Source organism: Dromiciops gliroides, chromosome 4 (genome assembly GCF_019393635.1).
Source record: "Dromiciops gliroides isolate mDroGli1 chromosome 4, mDroGli1.pri, whole genome shotgun sequence".
NCBI classification, from domain to species: domain Eukaryota; kingdom Metazoa; phylum Chordata; class Mammalia; order Microbiotheria; family Microbiotheriidae; genus Dromiciops; species Dromiciops gliroides.
Window position 1 is genome coordinate 190,463,959 of NC_057864.1, and position 21,235 is coordinate 190,485,193.

Consider the following 21,235-nt stretch of genomic DNA (forward strand, 5'->3'; position numbering starts at 1 on the left):
TGGAAGCCCAACCCCCTGGCTCCTCTCCTGGCAAATATTTTGGGCTAGAAATATAATACCTTGCTTTCTCTTGCCCTTGGGAAGCTTATGGTCTTGTTGGGGAAGCAAAAGCATCATTCAGAGAGTGCCCGGCCACAGTAAGACACATCCATTTCCCCCTTTCCAACCCAGGCTCCTGGATAGACTGAGATGGGCAGTCATCTTCAGCCTAAGGCCCCTTCCCTCTCTTTATTACCTCCTGGGAAAGAGGGAGCCTGCTCCTCCCCTCCCCTGACTTTTAGTTATTTCCCACATTTTCAAAGCACTCACTAGATTCAGAGAGTAAAGGGCCAGGGGGGGCCTTCCAAGCTTGTGTGTGCTGGGGTGCCCCCCCTCCCCATAATCTTCCCCATCTGTGTAGATTCTGTCTTGTAAGTTACATGGTCAGAGTTGGACCCTAAGTCTGTCCACATGGTGAAGGATGAACATTGGGTCTTTAACATTCCTTTGACTATTACTTTATTTGAATATTATTTGAACAGCATGTAGTGGTCCCATGTAAACATCTGTGCTTAGATGTACTGACTGACAGCATGTGGAGCAGTGTGTGTTAAGAGTAGATGAGTGAAGGGCAGCTAGGTGGTGCAGTAGATAGAACACTGGCCCTGGGTTCAGGAGGACCTGAGTTCAAATCCAGCCTCAGACACTTAACACTTACTAGCTGTGTGACCCCGGGCAAGTCACTTAACCTTCATTGCCCCACCCCCCAAAAATAAATAAAAAAGATAGCCAAGAGTAGATGGGTGAGAAGGAGCATCTAGGTGGCACAGTGGATAGAACACCAGCCCTGGAGTCATGAGGACCTGAGTTCAAATCCAGATTCAGACACTTGACACTTACTCGCTGTGTGACCCTGGACAACTCACTTAACCCTCACTGACCCCCCCCCCCCAAAAAAAAAGAGTAGATGGGTGAGGACCTGGTAAGAATAATGAAGCATCGGGGCAGCTAGGTGGCGCAGTAGATAGAGCACTGGCCCTGGATTCAGGAGTACCTGAGTTCAAATCCAGCCTTAGACACTTGATACTTACTAGCTGTGTGACCCTGGGCGCTTAACCCCAATTGCCTCACAAAAAAAAAAAAAAAGAGTAACGTAGCATCAGAGTGAAAGAACCCCAGACCCTGTTAAAGGCACTAGGCTCAAGTGTCGTATGTGTTTATTTGTGTGTGTGTATATGAGTGAGTGTGTAAAAGAAAAGGCGATCAAAAGCAAAAAGGTAGAGAAGAAAGGCTGTGTGATGTAATGAAAAGAACATGACTAAAAGTCAAGAGACCTGGATTCTAATTCTGCTTCTGCCTACGTGTGTGATTCCAAGATCTGGCCTGTTTTTGTTTTTTGTTTTTTGTTATGGGAAAAGTTGGGCTAACTGGGCTCTGTAGATCATAATTTCACAAATTTATAGCTAGAATCTAATCCAACCCTTTTATTTTATAAAGAAGGAAACTGAGGTTAGGCTGGTTAAATGAATCATCTGACCTCCCAGAGGTAGTAAGAGGCAGAGCTAGTATTTGAACCCAGGTTCAAAGGCTCCAAAGCCAGCCTCTTTTTCCATTGTATCATGCTCCATTCTAGTCCTTTGTGGATTCGGAGGTCTCTGATTCAGAAATGAGTAGATTGAATTTGAAGTGGTCCTGGCCCTAGGAGATACATATTGCATCTATAGTCAGAAGACATGGATTAGAATCCTGGCATCCCCACTAACTCACTGTGTGCCTTTGGGCAAATGGCTTCTCAGTTTCCTCATTTATAAGGTAAGATGGTTAGACAGATGACCTGGGAGCGTTCTTCCTGCTCTGTAGTTCTAAGACAAGTCAGCATCAACAAACAGTGAGCTATAAAATGTCTATGAAAGTTTGTGACTAGATTAGAACTGGGACCCAGAGGATTCCAGAGCTGCTTGAGGCACGATTTACCCTAATATCAGAGTGGGAGTTCGGGAACTACCTACAGATACTTGATGCCTCAGGACTTTAAGGGGGCTGAAGAGACTCCAGCCAAAACATAGGTTTGCAGGGAACTAGGTGTACATGGGAAGGCTCAGGGAACCAAAGAAGACACTAGGAAGGGGCTAGACTCGATCAAGATGACTGGATCAGGGGGCAGCTAGGTGGCTCAGTGGATAGAGCACTGGCCCTGGATTCACGAGGACCTGAGTTCAAATACATTCTCAGACACTTGACACTTGCTAGCTGTGTGACTTTGGGCAAGTCACTTAACCCCCATTGCCTTGCCCCCCCAAAAAATTAGGGGAAAAAAAGATGACTGGATCAAAGAATGAGGAATTTCCAAGTAGAGCAAACTGACTCAGCTGAGCAAGACTGGACTCCGTGACCATGGTGTGTGTACCTGGTATTCTCATGCCTGAAACAAGGTGGTTCTACTAACCCTTGCTATCACTGGCCTGCCCCTCCTGGATCACTGCCTTGTCATGGCAGAGGGGCTTGCATAGCTCAATGAAGCTATGAGCTGTGCCTTGTAGGGTTACCCAAAATGGACAGGTCATAGTAGAGAGTTCTGACCAAAAAAAAAAAATGGTGATCCACTGGAGAAGAAAATGGCAAACCACTCCAGTATCTTTGCCAAGAAAACCCCATAGACAATAATGGCGGACAGAAGATCCTGGTGTGCTGTGGTCCACAGGATCATAAAGAGTTGGACATGACTGCGTGACTGGACAACAACAATGAAGTCACTGACCTGAAAGTGTACTGATAACAATGCCTTGCGGGTGCCTCACATAGCACAACTTTCACATCCATGATCTAGTGATGACCATTTTATGGATGAGGAAAATAGGCCTAGAGAGAAGTGACTTGCTCAGGGTCACCTAGTGAGCTGTGGCACATCAGTGGCTGAGTCAGGATTAGAACCCAGGTTTCAAGGGCTCTTTCTGCTGTATTTTGCTTTCTTCTATCCAAATGATTTCTGAGGCCCCTTCTAGCCATAGATCTGTGGAATGATGACTTACAGAGTCTTTGTAGACCACTTCTCCCACTATACAGATAAAGGAACAGGCTAGCTCAGAGGAGGAGAAATAAGAGGGGGAGAGAAGACCTCAAGTGGGAAGAGCAGAAGTGTCAGGAAAGGCCTTGCCTTTCAGCCATATTTCCAGATTTCCATTGCATCCATTGTCTTGAGCCCTGGAGCTGAGGGTTTTCTGATTGAGGAGGAAGATTACTTCCATTTGGGTCTCAACATTTTAGTTGCTTTAGAAAAGCATCTTGACATGTGCTCAGCTCTGTGGTCGGGAACGGATGAGGAATATAAGGATTGTTGTTGTTGATCCTTCAGTCTCGAAGAGGACCGGTGACATCAACACTATTGGTAGGGTTCAGTGGGGCAGCTAGGTGGTACAGTGGATAGAGTGTCAAGGCCTGGAGTCAGAAAGACTTATTTTTGGAATTTCAAATCTGGCCTCAGACACTTACTAGCTGTATGACCCTGGGCAAGTCACTTAACCTGGGGTGCCTCAGTTTCCTCATCTGTAAAATGAGATGGAGAAGGAAATGGCAAAATCACTCCTGTATCTTTGCCAAGAAAACCCTTCATGGGCTTCTCTAAAGCAACATAAATGGGGTCATGAAGAGTTGGATATGACTCAACAATAACAACAACAACAACAATGGGGTTCGGTATCAAAGATCATGGAGCTCAGTGTCATGAATGGGGAGCTTCAATGTCAGAGACAGGGGTTCTATATCAGGGCATGAAGGGCTCAGTGTCAGGATGGGGATTCATTTTCAGAGAAGACAGGGTCAGTGTCGGGAATGGCGAGAAGTTAGCGTCAAGGATGACATCTCAGTGTCAGGGATGATGAGGAGCCTCAGGGACAGGGGCTCGGTGTCAGGAATGGACTGTCAAGAGATACACCTTCTGAGTTGGTGAATTTAGTGATGAAGAGAAATGGGGGTGGTTAGTCCCAGCAAGGGCCTAGGAATCCAGTTTTGTAGTGGGCTTACAACTCCCCAGCCCCAGCTGGGTTCACAGCCCATTCACTACCTTTTTCTCCATCTTGTCCCTGATTCTTTCTAGTGACCCAGCTGCCCAAAGTCCTCTTCCCTTCAGAGACGGCGACCCCGCAGGGAGGTGACTGTGTCCTCAGAAATATAGGTCACTTCTCATCACCAGAAGCTTGTCCAAGTTCCTCTATTGTCTTGGCATTTTACTGTGTCTGTGGCTAAGTGGGCCATCAGCTTATTCCTCAGAGGGAGGTTTGAGTCGTCCTGGGATCTGGTCTGTGTGATGAAGCAAGGGACGGCTTCCCATCTGACCCCCGGGACATCTGGAGTCTCCTCTTTGCCGCTGCTGCCACCACCACCATCTGAAAGCCACGAGTCAGAGAATGTTGATGGGTTTTGCCAAAGACCAGGCTTCTGAATTCTGACCTTTTCCCTATGGCAGGTGGTTCCTGGGGTCACAATACTTAGAGCGAGGAGGGACTTAGAAGCCACTTAGGCACAGGATCGCAAATTGAGACCTTTGAGGGTTGTCAAATCCAACCCTCCCCTTTTACAGAGGACAGAATGGAGGCTGGTAAAGGTGAAGTGACTTGTTGAAGTTGACACAGGTAGTAAGTGGTGGGTAGTAAGTAAGTAGATTCTTTATGCCCCACTTTATTCCCCACTGCATCCACACCTCTTCTCTTCTTTCCCATTCTCCACATTTACAGCTAACCTTGTTGGGTGGAGCCCATCCAACCTTGAGCTCCATCAAGCACCTCTCCTCCATTCTTAGCATCATAGGTGTGGGGGTCCTCCCAGGTCATTGGGTCTGATGCCTTCATTTTACAAATGTCATAAGAGAAGCCTGGAAAGGTTAAGTGACTTGCCCAAGGTCACATGGGCTTTTCTCCCACTAACCTATATACTTCATGCCAATCGCCTCTCATCTTCTCTAGGGCCTTGCCTCTGAGAGTTAGGATCCTACAACTCCAAGCCTCATGTCTTTTCACTCTGTCACTCATTTGCCTCTCTGTCTTTCTTCCCTCCAGTCACAGAAGGGGCATCCCAACACCTCAATGAGGCAAATCTCTTTCCCTTTGCCTTCTAACCCTTCCTACATCCTTCTCTGTCTCCTCCATTGAACTATGCTACAGCAAAATCCTGTTGGGGCAGCTAGGTGGCGCAGTGGATAAAGCACTGGCCTTGGATTCAGGAGGACCTGAGTTCAAATCCAGCCTCAGACATTTGACACTTACTAGCTGTGTGACCCTGGGTAAGTCACTTAACCCTCATTGCCTGGCCAAAAAAAAAAAAAAAAATCCTGTCCACTGTGCTGTCATGCTTCTATAATCATACCATATTCCCGCTGCCTTAAGAGAGGGAGAATGGGGCGGAGGGAGCTAGGTGGCACAGTGGATTCATGGGCCCTGGATTCAGGAGGACCTGAGTTCAAATCTGAACTCAGACACTTGATACTTACTAGCTATGTGACCCTGGGCAAGTCACTTGACCCTCATTGCCCTGCAAAAATAAATAAATAAATAAAATAAAACAAGAAACAAAATGAGCTGATTAAGGTTTGCACAGGTTGGGGCTACAAAGAAAACAGAAGAAAAGCTAGGTGAAGGAATTTCAGTAGGTAGAGTATAGATTTTATGATGAGACTATTCATTTGGATGTAGTGCAGTTTCTCAAATAGTTTATTAGCTTTTTGGTCATTGGACAAAAATCACACATGAAAAAGTAGCAAAGGGTTTATTTTATATCTACAGATGGTCTGAGAAGTATGGGATTTTTTAAAAGACCTCCAAACCACTCTCTGGCCACTGCAGAAGTAGAGAGGGGCTATCCAGGTCTGGGGGGGAGGGCATTTTATATCTTAATATGCTTTGGGGATCACCCTGGCTGCAATATTCATCCTCTGATGGCCAGTCCTCATGCTGGTGTGGAGCCTCTCTAGGGTGGTCCTTGGAAAGCAGACACAGTGTCTGGGATGTGGGTAGATCACCTAGGGAGACTAAAGGATAATTCACTACTATCAACCAATCAGTCAAGCGGTATTTAGCAAGGGCTTTTTTGTATGCCCCCGGGCTGTTCTACGCCCTGGGGACATAAATGCAGAGAGTGGAAAAAGCACTATTTACAAGGACCTTAGGGTATCCACAAATTGTGAAAAGAACCAGATTTAACAAATCAAGTTAACTAGCATTTATTAAGGGTGTATTTTGTGTCAGGTCCTGTGCTAAGTGTTGGGGATACAAAGAAAGGCCAATTCCCCCCATCCCTTCTATCAAGGAGCCCACGTTCAAATGGGGGGAGATAACTACGCTCCTAGAATGTATGTGCAGGGTAAATTATGCACGGGAAGCTTCCGGGGTGCATCCCCCCTTCTGTGATGGGTTTGCAGAAAGATGTGGATGAGAATCACACCTGATTAGCAGTGGGATGGGTTGCAATCTGCTCTGGGAAACAGATCACCACTAAGGATGTGGTGAGAGAACGCATTAGGGAAATCACCTCAAGCTGTGTGACTTTGGACCAGTTTGGGTCTCCAATGACGCCTGGACCTCCCTTCTCCTTCCAAGATGTGTCAAACCCATGGACTGAAAAGAGGAGACTGAGTCAGGAAGAACAGTCAGAAAGCTGATTTAGCAATCCCGGCATGTGGTAATAGATGCTTGCACTAGAGTAATAGTCTTAATAGTGAAAGGAAAGATTGATAGGACTTGGTAATTAATTGATTGGGTGTTGTATGAAGAGATATGGGGGGGTGGGGGTCCATATGTCGAACATTGCAAATATTTTCAGATATTTTTTCACTATATTGATCACTTTTGCTGATTCTTTCTTCCCCTTCCTTTTCCTTTTCCTTTTTTCTTTTCTTTTTTTTTTCTTTGTTGTTGTTGTTGTTGATGTTGTTTTTGCAGGGCAGTGAGGGTTAAGTGACTTGCCCAGGGTCACACAGCTAGTAAGTGTCAGGTGTCCGAGGTTGAATTTGTACTCAGGTCTTCCTGAATCCAGGGCCAGTGCTTTATCTACTGTGCCGCCTAGCTGCCCTGAACCCAGAATATTTTTAAATATTTTAATATTTTTGCCCTGCAAAAAATTTTATATATAACCATATAACCCAGAATATATATTCTGGGTTATATGGGATGACTCTCTGGGAAGGGGAGGGGGGAGATACAAGGTGAAATTTAGTCAATGGGAAAAGAAAAGTTATCAGTAAACATATATCTTAAAAAATTACAAATTTGATTGGATGTCAAGAATGAGATAGATGAAGGAATCAGAGATAGCTCCAAGTCTCTGGGGATAAAGGTGATGTTGATAGAAATAGAAAGGTCAGGAAGGGGAGCTGATGTTGAGGGGAAGAAGATGAATTTGGTTTGGGACCTGCCATCACATCAAATGCATTTGATGTGATAGCAAGGCTCACAAATTGAAAGATATAGTAGACAGCTGGAGGTGTAGGTCTAGAATCCAGTAAAAAGACTGGGCCTGGAGAGAAATATTTGTGAGTGATAGCTGAAGCCACGGGATCAGGCTTCCCACGGAAAGAAGAGCAGGAAGCTGGAGACCAAATCTTGGGGTACTGCACAAGGAAAGGGGAGGAGGGAGAAAGGGAGGCTTCAAAGGGAATCAATAAGTAGAAGTCAGAGGGGTAAGAAGAGATCCAGGATACCACAGGGACATCGGAGGTCAAGGGAGGAGCAGGTCAGAGGAATGGTCCATGGTATCAAATGCAGCTGAAAGGTCATCGGGAATGAGAGCAGATAAAAAGATATTGGATTAGGTAATTAGGAGGTCACTGGTAACTTTCCAGCGAGCAGTTTTAGTCGAGTGGTGGGGACAAAAGCCAGATTTCGAGGATTAGCGACCTAATGGATTGTCGGGAAATGGAGGTAGCAAGTAGAGACCGCACCTTCAAGAATTTGGCAGTGAATGGAAGGAGAAGAACAGGATGAGAGCATTTGGATCCAGTGAAGGTTTGTCAGGGCAAAGAAAAGTGGTTTTGCTTAAAGGTTCAGAGGGAGAGGCAAAGAGTGACAATATTTGCAAGAAAGAGGATAATTGAAGAGGTGAGGTCCTGGAGAAGGTGCCACGGAATGGAACGGAGTTGTTTTTTATTGTTGTTTGTCCTTCTTTCTCGAGGAGGACCAATGACATACATCAACTAGTGGGAGAGGGGCACTGTGATATAATGCAAAGAATGATGGATTTAGGATCAGAGGACCTGAATTCAAATCCTGCCTCAAATACTTTCTAGCTGTACAGCACTGGGCAAATCATTTAATCTCTCTAGTCTTCAGTTTCCTCATCTGTAAAATGGGGATAATAATAGCATCTAATCGGGCAGCTAGGTGGTTCAGTGGATAAAGTACCAGCCCTGGATTCAGAAGGACCTGAGTTCAAATGTGGCCTCAGATACTTGACACTTACTATCTGTGTGACCCTGGGCAAGTCATTTAACCCTCATTTCCCTCCCTCCAAATAGCATCTATTTATTTTGTGAGGATAAAATGAGATAATATTTTAAGGACCTAGGTTCAGATTGTAACTTTGCATCTGTGACCATGAGCAAGTCACTTAACATCTCCCTGTCTTAGTTTCTCCCATTTGTAAAATGAGGTGATTGGATTAGATAAACTTTAAGTCCCCCATCCATGATCATACAGAGGGAAGTCAAATCCATCTGCTGAGAATGATGAAAGTGGGTCTGAGAGACCTATCCCTTGGATTTTCTCAGCTTTTTTTTTTTTTTAAGCAAGAGAAAGCTCATTGGCTGGGTGGAGGTGGTATAACTGGAAATGACTGATTATTTTTAAAGGCATCAATAAAACATGAATTTTTTAAGTTTTAAAAATGTTATTGATATCTTTTGTCTTTACATCACCTTCATTTCTGAATGTTACATCTTCCTCTTTCCCTCTCACTCCCCTCCACCCCATCCATCCCTTATAATACAGAATAAAAAAGCCCATGGTTGAGCAGAACTAACCAATGCACCAACTAAGCCTGATGGGATTGTGAGCATTCTGTATCCATAGGCCCTCACTTCTGCATCCCCCTGGCCACACTTGGTCATTATAATTATATAACCTTGAGTTTTGTTTCAAACTGATTTTTAAAAATTAATGATAAGCCGGTGGAGAGGGCAAGAACCTGGCTAGACGGCACCAAAAATCCCAGGAGAAACTAGATAGCAAGAATTTGTTGTGGGCCAAGTCTGCATGCGGCTATGACCTTGCCTAAGCAATGCTCCATGGCCTGGCAGTAGGAATGAAGACAGCATATGGTGGGGATGACTCAGGCCTGAGCAAAGCACAGGTTCAGTGGGAGTGGGAAAGCTGAGGAAGTTTTGGGCATAGAGGGTGACCCTGAGTGTGAGATCTTAGAGGCACCATAGGATGAGGAGGTCTGGGGGGTGACTAGCTGATGGTGGAATGGAGATGAATGTCTGTCCAGAAAGCAAGGAACTTGGGGGTCAGGGTGCCCAATGGTTTGTTACCATTGATGATAAAGTAGTTGAAAATGGTGGCAGGAGGCTAGCTGGAGAATAAAGGTGAACCAGGTTTTCAAGGGATGTGGGTCCTGGATTTCAGAAGGTGACAGGAGTAAATGTGGAAATACTGATGTGGTCTGATAGCACAATGGATGAGCCTGGTGGAGTAATGAGTGGCCAGGGCCTAAGGATTGCACTGACTGATGTGGGAGAACTAGGCAATAAGGAGGGCAGGGGGAGATGAGGAACCATAATGAAAAAGGCAGGGATTCTTCATTTAGAGTCCTCAGCCCCCTTGGATAGATTTCAAAGGGGATCCGTGATTTTCCTTTGTAGTCCAATGTATTTTATTTTCTGCATTTAAAATCATTGTTCTGAAAATGGATCCATAGGCTTCACGAGACTGGCACAAAAAAAGGTTGAGTCCCTGTCTTGGGGGCAGCTAGGTGGTGCAGTGGATTCACCAGTCCTGGTTTCAGTAGAACCTGAGTTCAAATCTGACCTCAGACACTTGACACTTATTAGCTGTGTGACCTTGGGCAAGTCACTTAACCCTCATTGCCCTGCCAAAAAAAGAAAAAAGAAGAAAGAAAGGGGCAGCTAGATGGCGCAGTGGATAGAGCACCGGCCCTGCATTCAGGAGTACCTGAGTTCAAATCTGGCCTCAGACACTTAACACTTACTAGCTGTGTGACCCTGGGCAAGTCACTTAACCCCAATTGCCTCACTAAAAAACAAAACAAAAAAAAAAAAAAGAAGAAGAAGAAGAAAGAAAAGTCCCTGCCTTAAGGTGCGGGCAGGAAAGCCTGAGGGAGATGGAGGATTATACCCTACCCAGGGAGGTTCCTCAGAGCTCAGTGGAAGGGGTCAGTGGGGAGACCTTCTGGGAGAGAGCTGAAGCTGAACTGGATTGGATTATTTTGGGGTCAGGTCTCCTCCAGGGGGTAAGGAGGGGAGGATGGGTACAGCCGCTGGTCAGGAGGCTTATGTTGGTGGTATAGGAAGGTGCCCTGGATGGGCAGTCTGGTTCCCTGAAGGAGTTGGGAAGTGGGAGGAGAGTTAGGTGTACACAGGGAGAAAATACCAATCTCAGGGTCTGAATGGAGGGGTGGTAATGAGTAGAAGCTGTTCTGGCCAAAGGAGGGATCCCCATCCCAGGCAGGAGCCACATTTTGACTCCCTCTTATCTTAGGGAGCAGCATTTGAGCCTTCTAAGGATTCACTGCTCAACCGGGAACAGGGAACCTTGTAGGTTATAGTTAGGCTGATGTAAATAGAGTTTTATTTCTCTTTTTCTTTGTCATTGATCCCATATGTGTCCTATGCCCCTCTGAGGGACTGAGTAGGGTAGGGATTGAGTCTCATCTGACTGGAAGCAACCTGAGGGCATGGTCTGGGTCTCCTCCTTCCTCTGGCTTCCCCTCTATCCCAGACCCTCTCCACAAGGGATGCTCTGAACAGAATGGGGACAGATGGATTGACTGATTCCCCTGAGAGTGTGGGAGGTTCAGTCAGAGCTACAGAGCTTTGCCATCAGAACTTTTCCAGAATCCACTACCAATACCCCCATCTCTCTTTTCTCATCTCCCCTCCCCCCCACTGCCCAGCACAGTAGCACAGCAGCTCAGGAAACTAACTGGGCAACAGCCACACAGCCTTAGAACGTCAGTGTTGGAAAGGGCATCAGAGATATTCTAGTCCAAACATCTCATTTTACAAAAGGAAGAAACCGGAGCCCAAAGAAGGAAGAGTGGCTTGCTCAAGGGTACATAGCCAATATGTGGCAGAATGGGGATTCGAACCCTGGTCCTTAGTCCTGTCTCATTCTTTTTTTTTTTGGTTTTGGTGAGGCAATTGGGGTTAAGTGACTTGCTCAGGGTCACACAGCTAGTAAGTGTTAAGTGTCTGAGACCGGATTTGAACTCAGGTCCTCCTGACTCCAGGGCCGCTGCTCTATCCACTGTGCCACCTAGCTGCCCCTGTCTCATTCATTTTTATTACATTTCAGAAAGATGGAAGACCTCTGAGAGATGGAAAGACTAGTCCTTGGGAGCAGATCAAAGAAAGGAGGCAGGGGTCTTGGGCAAAAGCATTCCTGAGAATGGTGGGGGTAGGTGGAGGGGTTTGGGGGAGAGGGAGTTTGAGTCATTCTGACCAACAGAAGGAGGCAGAATTGGAAGAAAGAGAAGGCCAAAGGAGGGTGGAAGTGACTCCTTGGCTTAGATTATGTCCCTGATGGAAGTCTGGGGACTCAGAAATGGAACCCACATCATTGGCCACTTCAGGGATTGAGGATAATGGAGGATGGAAAAAGAGAAATCTTTGCCTTTTGATGAATCAAAGAATTTGCCCCTTTCTTGACCCCCCTCACAGGGCCCCTCTAGGACCCCAAGCCTCCAATACCCCATCTTCCTCCCATGCTGCTTTGCTCCACTCCCCAACATCCAACCTGGCAATTCAGCCCCTCCCTCGGCCACCTTCTCACCCTCTCCTCTTACTGGTGAGAGTTCACCATGTCTACACACCTCCAGATCCACTACAGTGCACTCAGGCCCTCTTTGTGCCATGCTGCTCATCCCCACTCCCTTCCCTTATTTCTCCATCTTCTTCTGGAAACCAAAATCAAATCAAGAATACCTTTCCTGGAAAGAAGTCAATTACTTACCCAATGTCTCCACTCAACATTTCTGTGACTATCCAGATAGAAACACCATTCTCTGGGTTCTATATGTGTGGTTATCCCTTATTAAAATGTAAACTTCTTGAAGGAAGGGACCTTACTTCTTGTATCTGAATCCCCAGCATTTAGCACAGTGCCTGGTACAAAGTGCTTAATAACATTTTCGTTTTGGTTTTGGTTTTTGGTTTTTTCGTGGGGCAGTGGAGGTTAAGTGACTTGCCCAGGGTCACACAGCTAGTAAGTGTCAAGTGTCTGAGGCCAGATTTGAACTCAGGTACTCCTGAATGCAGGGCCCATGAATCCACTGTGCCACCTAGCCACCCACTTAATAACATTTTCATTCATTCATTCATTCACCATTCATCTTCAGCAAGCTAATTGGAATCATTTAGAATGCCCTTCCCTCATTATGCTTTCTCCTCTGCTCTACTCCCCACCGGCAACAAAGGCTGTGGGGAAAGACAGCTCCAGGCTGATTTGGAGAGGAGCTGGAAAGCAGGACTCTTGGGTCCAGGGCAGCCTTGCTCCATGATCATGATGGACAAATGTGGCTGTCTCCAGATCTCTATTTTCAGCATTATGAGGTTTAGCACCAGAAGGGACTTTGGTGGGGGATGTAGGGCATGTGCATATTTGTGTGTTGGGAAATAAAGCGAACCACAACTGATCTTTGTAGTATTTGGAGAGGATATTGGGGAAATATGAGTAAAGGAAGGTGGAAGTTGAGATTTTTGACAAGACCTGGGGCTGTTCTGCTTTCCAGCTACCTGAATGTGCCTTTTTGCCTCCTGTTGCCTTTCAGAACCTCAGTTTCCTCATCTGTAAAATGAAAGGACTAGATAAGGTTCCTCTAATGTTCCTTCCTTCTCTTTAAATTGATGATTCTGTGATCTTCTTCCCCCCATCACACCCCAAACTCTTGAGAATCATGTTCTGAACTGTCTAGGATGGCTGTTGGGTAGGCCTCCCACACCGAACCCTGAGCAGTGTTGGGCTGAGCTGGGGTGGGGGGGTCCACTTTGAAGCACCAGGCTTTGGGTCCTGATCTGTTCAAGTAAGTCTGTTGTGACACCAGGCAGGTCCAGGGTTCAGAGAGCCCACTTCATCCTAGAGATGAGCCCCCTGCACCATCTCTGGGACCTTGCCTTCCATCTTGCGAACTCTGCTTCTATGAGTGTTGAGGTACGAGGCCCTAGAGATGGAACATTGTCCTCCCAGTGTGGCACATTCTTGGGGAAGAAATTAGCCCCAGATCCAAAAGAGAATGGATGGAGGGTGAAGATGAAATCCCAGAATTTGGGTTTCCAGTCTCAGGGTTTTGGCTTACCACCATTTTGTTGAAATCCCCTAGATAAACCCTTTGATGTCCCCACGTCCCTTCCTTGTATCCTCCTCCTTTCTTCTCTCACCCTGTCCCTTCTCTGCCCCTTCTCCATCCTCTCTCTCCCTACCCTACCATCCTAGGAAAATAATCAGCAGCTTCAGCAGCCTCCAACTCCAGGGTCTCCACCTTCCCACCCTTTCTCAGTCAACAAGAGCCCATGCCTGGGAGGGTGGTCATCCTGCAGAGGCCTGGTGGGTTGCCATGGCAACCCAGAGCCTCCCAGCCCCACCGTAATGGCCCCTCTGAAAAATTTATCAGGAAAACTTCCCTCTTTAAAAATTAACATCAGAATTGAAATATTAAAGACAAGCTTCTTCAGGCAGGAGTGGGGAGAGGAGAACAGAATGCTAAATTTGGGTGTGGAGGGGGTGCTATATCTTTAGCAAGATAACACCTTCTCCCCTCTTCTTTCCCTAGCATCTCATCTCATCCCACCCAGTTTCCCAGGGATACTACCAACTCTTTCCCCAAATCTCCCACCCTGAGATTCTAGCCCCAAAGATGCATTCCTGTCACACTTGGTCAGAGGACCTCAAAGCTACCTATGTGGGAGACAGAGGTGGGGATTGAAGGCTGGTCTCCTGACTATCAACTGAGGCCCAGTTTGCGGGGGGAGGAGGTGAGGCCCCAAAAAATGAAACCCCAGATCTCTGGTTCCCAGCCACAGTGTCTTGTCTCATTATCACTTTGTTGAAATTCCAAAGATAAGTCCCCCCCAAACATACCTCCAGATCTTGCTTTCTTTTTATACTCCCATCACCATCTTTTCGAGAGCTCTCTGCCGTCCTCACTCCCCCCCCCCACAATAACTCAGGTACTGAGAATGGGGAGGCCGATTCCTACATCCCCTTATCAGTCTCGACTAGCCTTGGTGGAATCCCCAAGAGCTATTCATGCCTCTTTGCATCATGGAGCCATAAGTCCCGAATGGAATTTTTTGGGTGCTTTGAGATCTTTCTTAGAGCTCTTCAGTTGGCGTTGGGGTTGGAGGTTCAGCACAAACTTTGTTTCTATGTCCTGAGCCTGTTGTATTTCCTTGTCCTTTCCAAGAACAAGTCACTTCTCATCTCTCTAGGCCTCAGTTTCCTCATTTGTAAAATGAGAAGGTTTGAATAGAATTCCATGGGGCTCCTTTCCTCTTCTCCCCCAGTAGTCCCCTTGGGTTACTGACTCTCTGGTGTTCATCATCCCTTGGAATCCCAAGGCCTGATAATAAGCTGGACTGTGAGGCTGCTGACCCTGACATGGAGCCATCCAAAGATGCTTTTGGGGGGGAGTTATGGGAGCTTTGAGGGATCAGCATGAGCCCTGGGGAGAGGGGGGATATTGTGACCTCAGGGGCTTCTTCAGGGAGTACTTATGTCAGGGCATCTCTGGTGCTGGGGCCTTAGGGAAAGGTGGTGCCAAGCACTCAAACTGGCAGGAGACTGCTGGCAGATTGCAGCCGCCTCTCCCCCTGCCCCTGGAGGCGTCTGTGGCTTGAGGCCCAGGCTGCTGCGGGAGTTGGCTCTTCCGTTCTTCCCCCTCCTCCCGCCTCTCTACTCTACTCCCCAACCCAAAATGAGGCCTTAAATAGGAAGAGAGGAGAGGGGGCTCCCCACACCTCCCAGGTTGGAAGGAAAACAACCTTCCTCAGTGGACTGATCCCCCCCCATACACATGATGTGGAGTCGTGGGGCCCAGGGTTGCAATTGTCCCCTTATCCCATCACTGAGGTACCCACCCCTCCTCTCAGATTTGGTGCTGACAGAGAGTGCTCTCCTTTCCTCACTGGTCCCCGATCCCTCTTTTGCTGGGATTGCTTCGTTTCTGGTGCCCTATTCCCAGTTCTTTCATTCCCTGTTCTTTCGCCCTCAGATTTCCCCATCCTCGGGTCCTCCCCCCCACCACATGTCCTTCTGCCACCTTGAGCTATTCCCATCCCAAACTTAGGTTTTCCTTATATTTAGGTCCCTTCACCCAGGTGTGTACGGGGATCTTGGGTCTCCCCATCTGTAGGACTCTCCTTCAGAGGGGTCTATCCCCAGCTTTTCCCTATATCCAAATTCTCCCTCCCTCCCTCTCAGGTGGTCCCACACCCAGGTCTCCCCCAACTTTCCCTGGCTCAGTCTGGGTCTAACTCCCACACTCTGCCTTCTCAGCCTGTCCACCTGGCCCAGGTGAGCTTCCTCATACCTGCCTTTGGTTTGAACTTCACCTTGGATCTGGAGCTGAACCAGTGAGTGTGTGTGTGTGTGTGTGGGGGGGAGTTGGGATGAGTTCTAGGCAAAGATCCTGAAAAAAAAAAGGGCAGGAGGCTAGAGCAGGGGGATAGGGTGGAAGGAGGGCTTGGGGGCTGGGAAGGGGAGCTGGTGAGAGAAGAGTGGAAGAATGGTTGGTAGGCTGAAGTAGGGGACAGAGTGTATGGAGGGGTATCTATCAGTATGGGGGAGGGGTCTGTCCTGCCAGGACCAAAGGAGAAAGAAAAGATTCGCTGAACTCCTCACCCATCACTTCCTCTGCCCTGCACCCACCTTGCTGCCTCCTGGTCTTCCTGCAGTCACCTCCTGGCTTCACACTATGTGGAACGGCATTTCAACAGAGATGGGACCACCCAGCACAGCACAGTGAGTGCACATGAATGGGAAGGGGGTGGACCTGGTGGGGCAAAAGTACCCAGGAGTGTAGAAGGTGGGTTGGAGAGAGGGAGGAAGGTCAGAAAGAGGAGACACGGAGATAAATGAGGTGACTGAGATACTCAAGATTTCTGGCATTTCTGGTAGTTCCTCTATTCTCCCCCCACTCCCAATTACTCCAAAAGCTCCTAGTAAATGCTGGGCTTGGAGTCAAGAGACCTGGTTTTGAATTCCAGATCTGATACCGACTAGCTCTATGACCTTGGGCCAGTCACTGTGGGCCTCAGGTCCTAATCTATAAAATGAGGACGACTAGATGACCTTTGGGCTCTAAATCTAGAATTCTGTGACTGCTGAGCCTTAATTTCCTTATCTGTAAAATTACACACACACAAGATTGTGGTGAGGAATGAAATTTTCAAACCTTAGAGTACTTTAGAAATGTGAGTAAGTGACAAGTGACAAGTCACTTCTCATCTCTCTAACCTCAGTTTCCTCATCTGTAAAATGAGATGGTTTGAAGAGATTATCTCTAAGGTCCCCACCAACCAACTCTAAATCCATAGCCCTGTGGTCCTATGAAGAAGATGAGGAATCAGGAAGGGGAGAAGAAGGAAGGTCCCATTATCTTTGGGGATTTTAAATACAACTGTGGCTCTATCTCCACATCTGGAGTGGTCCCATGACTCTGCTGGTGGTGGGAGCTGGTTGTAGTCATTGAAGAAACAGTCTCGATTCACTTTCTGTCCCTTATCGTCATCCATCTTTTACCAAGTACCACTAGGACTTTCTGGCTGTCCTCAGGAACACCTGGACCCCCTCCTCCCTCCCTGTTGCCAAAGGGGCCTGGGCAGAGATGAATGAGTTTCTATAAATAGCCCACTCTTCTTCACTCCTTAGGCAATTTCAATAACTGGGGCAGAAGTAATCTCCATGAAGTGCAGAGAATGGGGGGAAGGGGAGAGCCGGAGATAGGAGGAGCTGCGGGGGGGGGGGGGGGGAGGGAAGAGTTCAACCCACTGCCAGTGAGTCAGGGATGGGCTAGAGCCTGGAAAAGACCCTTTTACAAACTCACAGAATCTGAGAGATGTACAGCACCTCAGTGACCATCTAGTCCAGCACTGCAAATAGAGACAGCTTCACATTGACTTAGAAAACCACAAATTAACATCATCAATGTTTTACTGCGTTTGTATTTATTTTGTTAAACATTTCCCAGTTACGGGGGCAGCTAGGTGGCGCAGTAGATAGAGCACAGGCCCTGGAGTCAGGAGTACCTGAGTTCAAATCCAACCTTAGACACTTAACACTTACTAGCTGTGTGACCCTGGGCAAGTCACTTAAACCCCAATTGCCTCACAAAAAAACAAAAACAAAAAACCATTTCCCAGTTACATTTGAATCTGGTTTGCAAGGCCTAAGGGGCTTCAAATTTGACAAATCTGGTCTAGTCCAATTCATGTACAAAGGGAATCCTCATTATAATATACCCCAACCACTGCTCATCCAGAGTCATCCTTCACTGTACACTGATGATGCAATCCCTTATTGACGCTCAGCTGGAGGAGATAGAATTCCAGAGTTCTCTCTCCTTACATGACTGTTACTCTCTCTAGTCTAGGCCTTTACCACCTCTCTCCTGAATTATTTTAATAGCCTCCTAATTATCTGCTAGTCTTCCTACTTCCATTCCATCCCCTCACAGGCCAAATACACCCTTCTGCTCAAACATCTTCAGTGGCTCCCGATTGCCCACAGGATAAAATACAAATTAAACTCATTGGCCTGGCATTTAAGATCCTTCACAATTTGACTCCAGACCACAATTTTGTCACCCTACCTTGTACCCTGTGTCTGTGTTCTATCTCTCTTACTATGTTTTAAACCCTTCAGGGACAGGGACTGACATTTTTCATTTTGTATCATTGTGCCTTGCACAATTAAGTAGAAACTTAATAAATGCTTGTTGAATTAATTTGAAGGACCCTTAGAAGATAATCTAGTCTGGGAGAGTGGGGGGTTTTTTGTTTGTTTTTGTGTGTGCAGGGGACCCTTTGGAGCAATCTGATGAAGCCTAGGGACCTCTTCTCCAAATAATCTTTCTAAATGCACAAAGTAAAATACATAGGCACACAAAGGAAACCAATTCAACTGAAATATAATGATCAAAATATTCACTGAAAAGGGCAGCTAGGTGACACAGTGGCTAGAGTACCACCAGCTCTGGAGTTGGGAGGACCTGAGTTCAAATTCTACCTCACTTACTAGCTATGTGACCCTGGGCAAGTCAACTTAACCCCAATTGCCTCCCCCCAAAAAATATTCACTAAAACAAATTTACAGATCCCAGGCTAAGAACTCCTGATTTAGTCTAATCTTCCCATTTTACAGGAAAGTAAGGACCAGATTTGACAGATAACTTGCTTTAGGATACAGTGAGTTAGCAGAGCAGAGCAGAGCAGAGGCCTGAGCCTAGGTGTCCTTTCTCTTTGGGCCGAAGAAGTGCCTGAGCTGAGCCTGACCTGTGAGGTGATCCCAAAACAGGGGAGACCAAAGGAGGCAGGCGGGGCAAAGACATAACTGACTCCCTTTGCTCTGTGGCTATTTTAGGGGGCCGGGGACCATTGCTATTACCAGGGAAAGCTTCGGGATAACCCAGAATCCTTTGCTGCCATCTCTACCTGTCAGGGACTGCAGTGAGTACTGGGGCAACTAACGGGGCACAGGTGGGGGAGCCCCTCCCGTTCCCTCTGGCTATTGCTTTTCTCTGACCTCTTCCCCATTCCCTGGGACAAGCTGTGGGCCAATGAGGAGATGGGGAGATGATGGTGGGAGCTAATCCTTTCTTCTCTTACAGTGGAGTCTTCTCTGATGGAAATTTCACTTATACCCTTGAGCCCCAAGAAGAAGCATCCCAGGTAAGAGTACATCCCTCCTAACCCTGGTGCCCGCCTCTATTCACTCTCCCCATAAATACTAGAGATTACCCTTCTTCCCCTGGAAGGGAAGACTAGCTTTTTCTACCATACCCCTTCCCATCTTCTTTTTCTTAAGCTTTACTCCTTCCTTATCTTTCCTGTCACCCCAGTCACAGTCAGGTAATCCCATCTCCAGTATCCCTGCTTGTGCCCCCAGTAACCTCAGATCTGACTTTGATGTCCTGGCCTCCCTCCCTCTCACCCACCCCCATCTCCTGGTACCTGCCCCCAAGGTCCTGACCTCGGAACCTGAGGAGCTGGGAGATTGGATCTGACTTACTGGCATGGGAACCTTGGCTGATCAACTCTGGGTGGGGTTAAGGGCGAGGGAGGAGGGAGGAGGGAAATACTAGAAGCTCCTCCATGGGCTTCCTCTGCTAGTCTGCCTCTGTTTCCCTGGAGTAAAAGGGTCCAGATTGGGCTGACTCCTCCCTCTTCACTATAGGGGCCTCTCCCCCACCTCATTCACCGGACCTCTCTTCTCCCAATCCCTGGATGCAGGGAACCAGGTGAGGCAGAGGGAGTGAGGGGGAAAGGAGTGGGGAGGAGTGGGGAGGAGCGGGGATACAAAGGGAGAAGGGATCTGAATTGGACCCTTACCTGCTCTCCCTCTCTACAGGTTGTTTATTTGCTGCCCCCTCACTTCCTGTTCCACAGGCCCTGCCCAGGCTGAGAAGGAAAAGGCAGGTATGGGGCCCATGGAAACCTCAGGCTGCAGAATCCTCAGGTTTCAGACTCAGGCAGGAGGAGCCTGCAGCCTTGGGGACCCTGACAAGCATGGCCTGGGGCTGCTGACTTTATGTGGGGGAGCCCTCTTCCCATACAGCATGGCAGTCACCACCTGCCCATTCCTGGGCCTGTAGCCTCCCCAGTCTCCCTGCCCACCCATCTGCATGTGTTTGCATCTGCCCACAAGCATACTCCCACTTCAGATGAGATCATTAAATGCTTTGCAGACCAAAGGCACGACCTAAGAATCAGCTCTTGTTGCATTAAGCATGGGCCTAAAGCCGAGGGGTTCCGAAAGATGCATGGAAGGGCCAAGTTGTCCCAAAGCCATCAGGATGGGGAGGGGAGGGACTGGGCTTCATAGTGTTTTCTTGCCTTGAGCTCCAAATGAGCTAGCTCCCTCTGGTGCTGTTTGCATTCCAAGAAAATGCCATCCCTTAGTCTAGAAAAGCGAATGCAGAACTCGAGTCTAGAATTGGGGTTCTTAACCCTTGGGTGTCAAGGACCTCTCCTGCAGTGCAGTCCGGGGAAGCTTATGAAGCCTTTCTCAGTATAATGTTTTAAATGCAGAAAATCAAATATGTAGAATTACAAAGGAAACCAAAGATTAGGTTTTTTTTTAAAGCCGGAATTATTTTCTGCATCTAAATTCTCAGACTTCTTGAGGCTCCAAGGACCCCAGGTTAAGAACCCCTGCTCTGGAATCTGTAGCTCCCAGTTAAAAGGACATAAGTTTCCCAGATGGCTGGAGGCCCTAGGCTCTTTGGGACTTAGAGCTTCCAGTGACCTGGGCCAAGCTCTCAGGGAGGGAGAAGGACTGGCTCCTTCTCACCTGTCCCTCACCCCCAACCACACCCCCAGGTCCGGCGTGGCCATTCCACTGTCCACAGTGAGACCAAATATGTGGAACTCATCGTGATCAATGACCACCAGCTGGTGAGTCCCTAGGGTTGGAGGCAGTGATTAGGGTGTGATCTAGGTCTGCCAGGAAAAGGGAGGGCTGGGGAGGGCCTAGCAGGTACTGCCTTCTTCAGGGCATTCTCTCTTCCCCAATCTCTCCCACCTCTTCCTATCGCTCCTTTCTTGCTATCAGTTTGAGCAGCTGCGTCAATCTGTCGTCCTTACCAGCAACTTTGCCAAGTCTGTGGTGAACCTGGCCGATGTGGTAAGTAGTGCCCATCCGGGGCCCTGATGTGACTCCTTCCTCACCCCGCTCCCCCATCCCAGTTGGCAGCTTCTCTCCACAACGCAGGCCACTGAGCCATCCAGTGGGATCCCTGCAGGTCACATGTTGCCTTAGAAAACCACATAATAATATTATCTGTTTTCTTGTATTTTTATTTATTTTGTTAAATATTCCCC

At 47.6% G+C, this 21,235-nt stretch overlaps 1 protein-coding gene across 5 annotated transcripts in view; it reads left to right on the forward strand.

Moving 5' to 3' along the window:
* Nucleotides 1-21,235, forward strand: part of ADAM11 (ADAM metallopeptidase domain 11) — a 36,151-nt gene that overhangs the window by 3,502 nt on the left and 11,414 nt on the right. For 3 of the 5 annotated variants that reach the window (XM_044002085.1, XM_044002082.1, XM_044002083.1), the window contains exons 3-10: nucleotides 15,693-15,769; nucleotides 16,091-16,157; nucleotides 18,777-18,862; nucleotides 19,024-19,084; nucleotides 19,590-19,653; nucleotides 19,764-19,831; nucleotides 20,735-20,809; nucleotides 20,967-21,038. In XM_044002085.1, coding sequence (XP_043858020.1) covers nucleotides 15,693-15,769; nucleotides 16,091-16,157; nucleotides 18,777-18,862; nucleotides 19,024-19,084; nucleotides 19,590-19,653; nucleotides 19,764-19,831; nucleotides 20,735-20,809; nucleotides 20,967-21,038 — 570 coding nt within the window. Of the gene's footprint in view, nucleotides 1-15,692; nucleotides 15,770-16,090; nucleotides 16,158-18,776; nucleotides 18,863-19,023; nucleotides 19,085-19,589; nucleotides 19,654-19,763; nucleotides 19,832-20,734; nucleotides 20,810-20,966; nucleotides 21,039-21,235 lie in introns of those variants that run through there. The other 2 variants (XM_044002084.1, XM_044002086.1) reach the window with 2 other exon arrangements.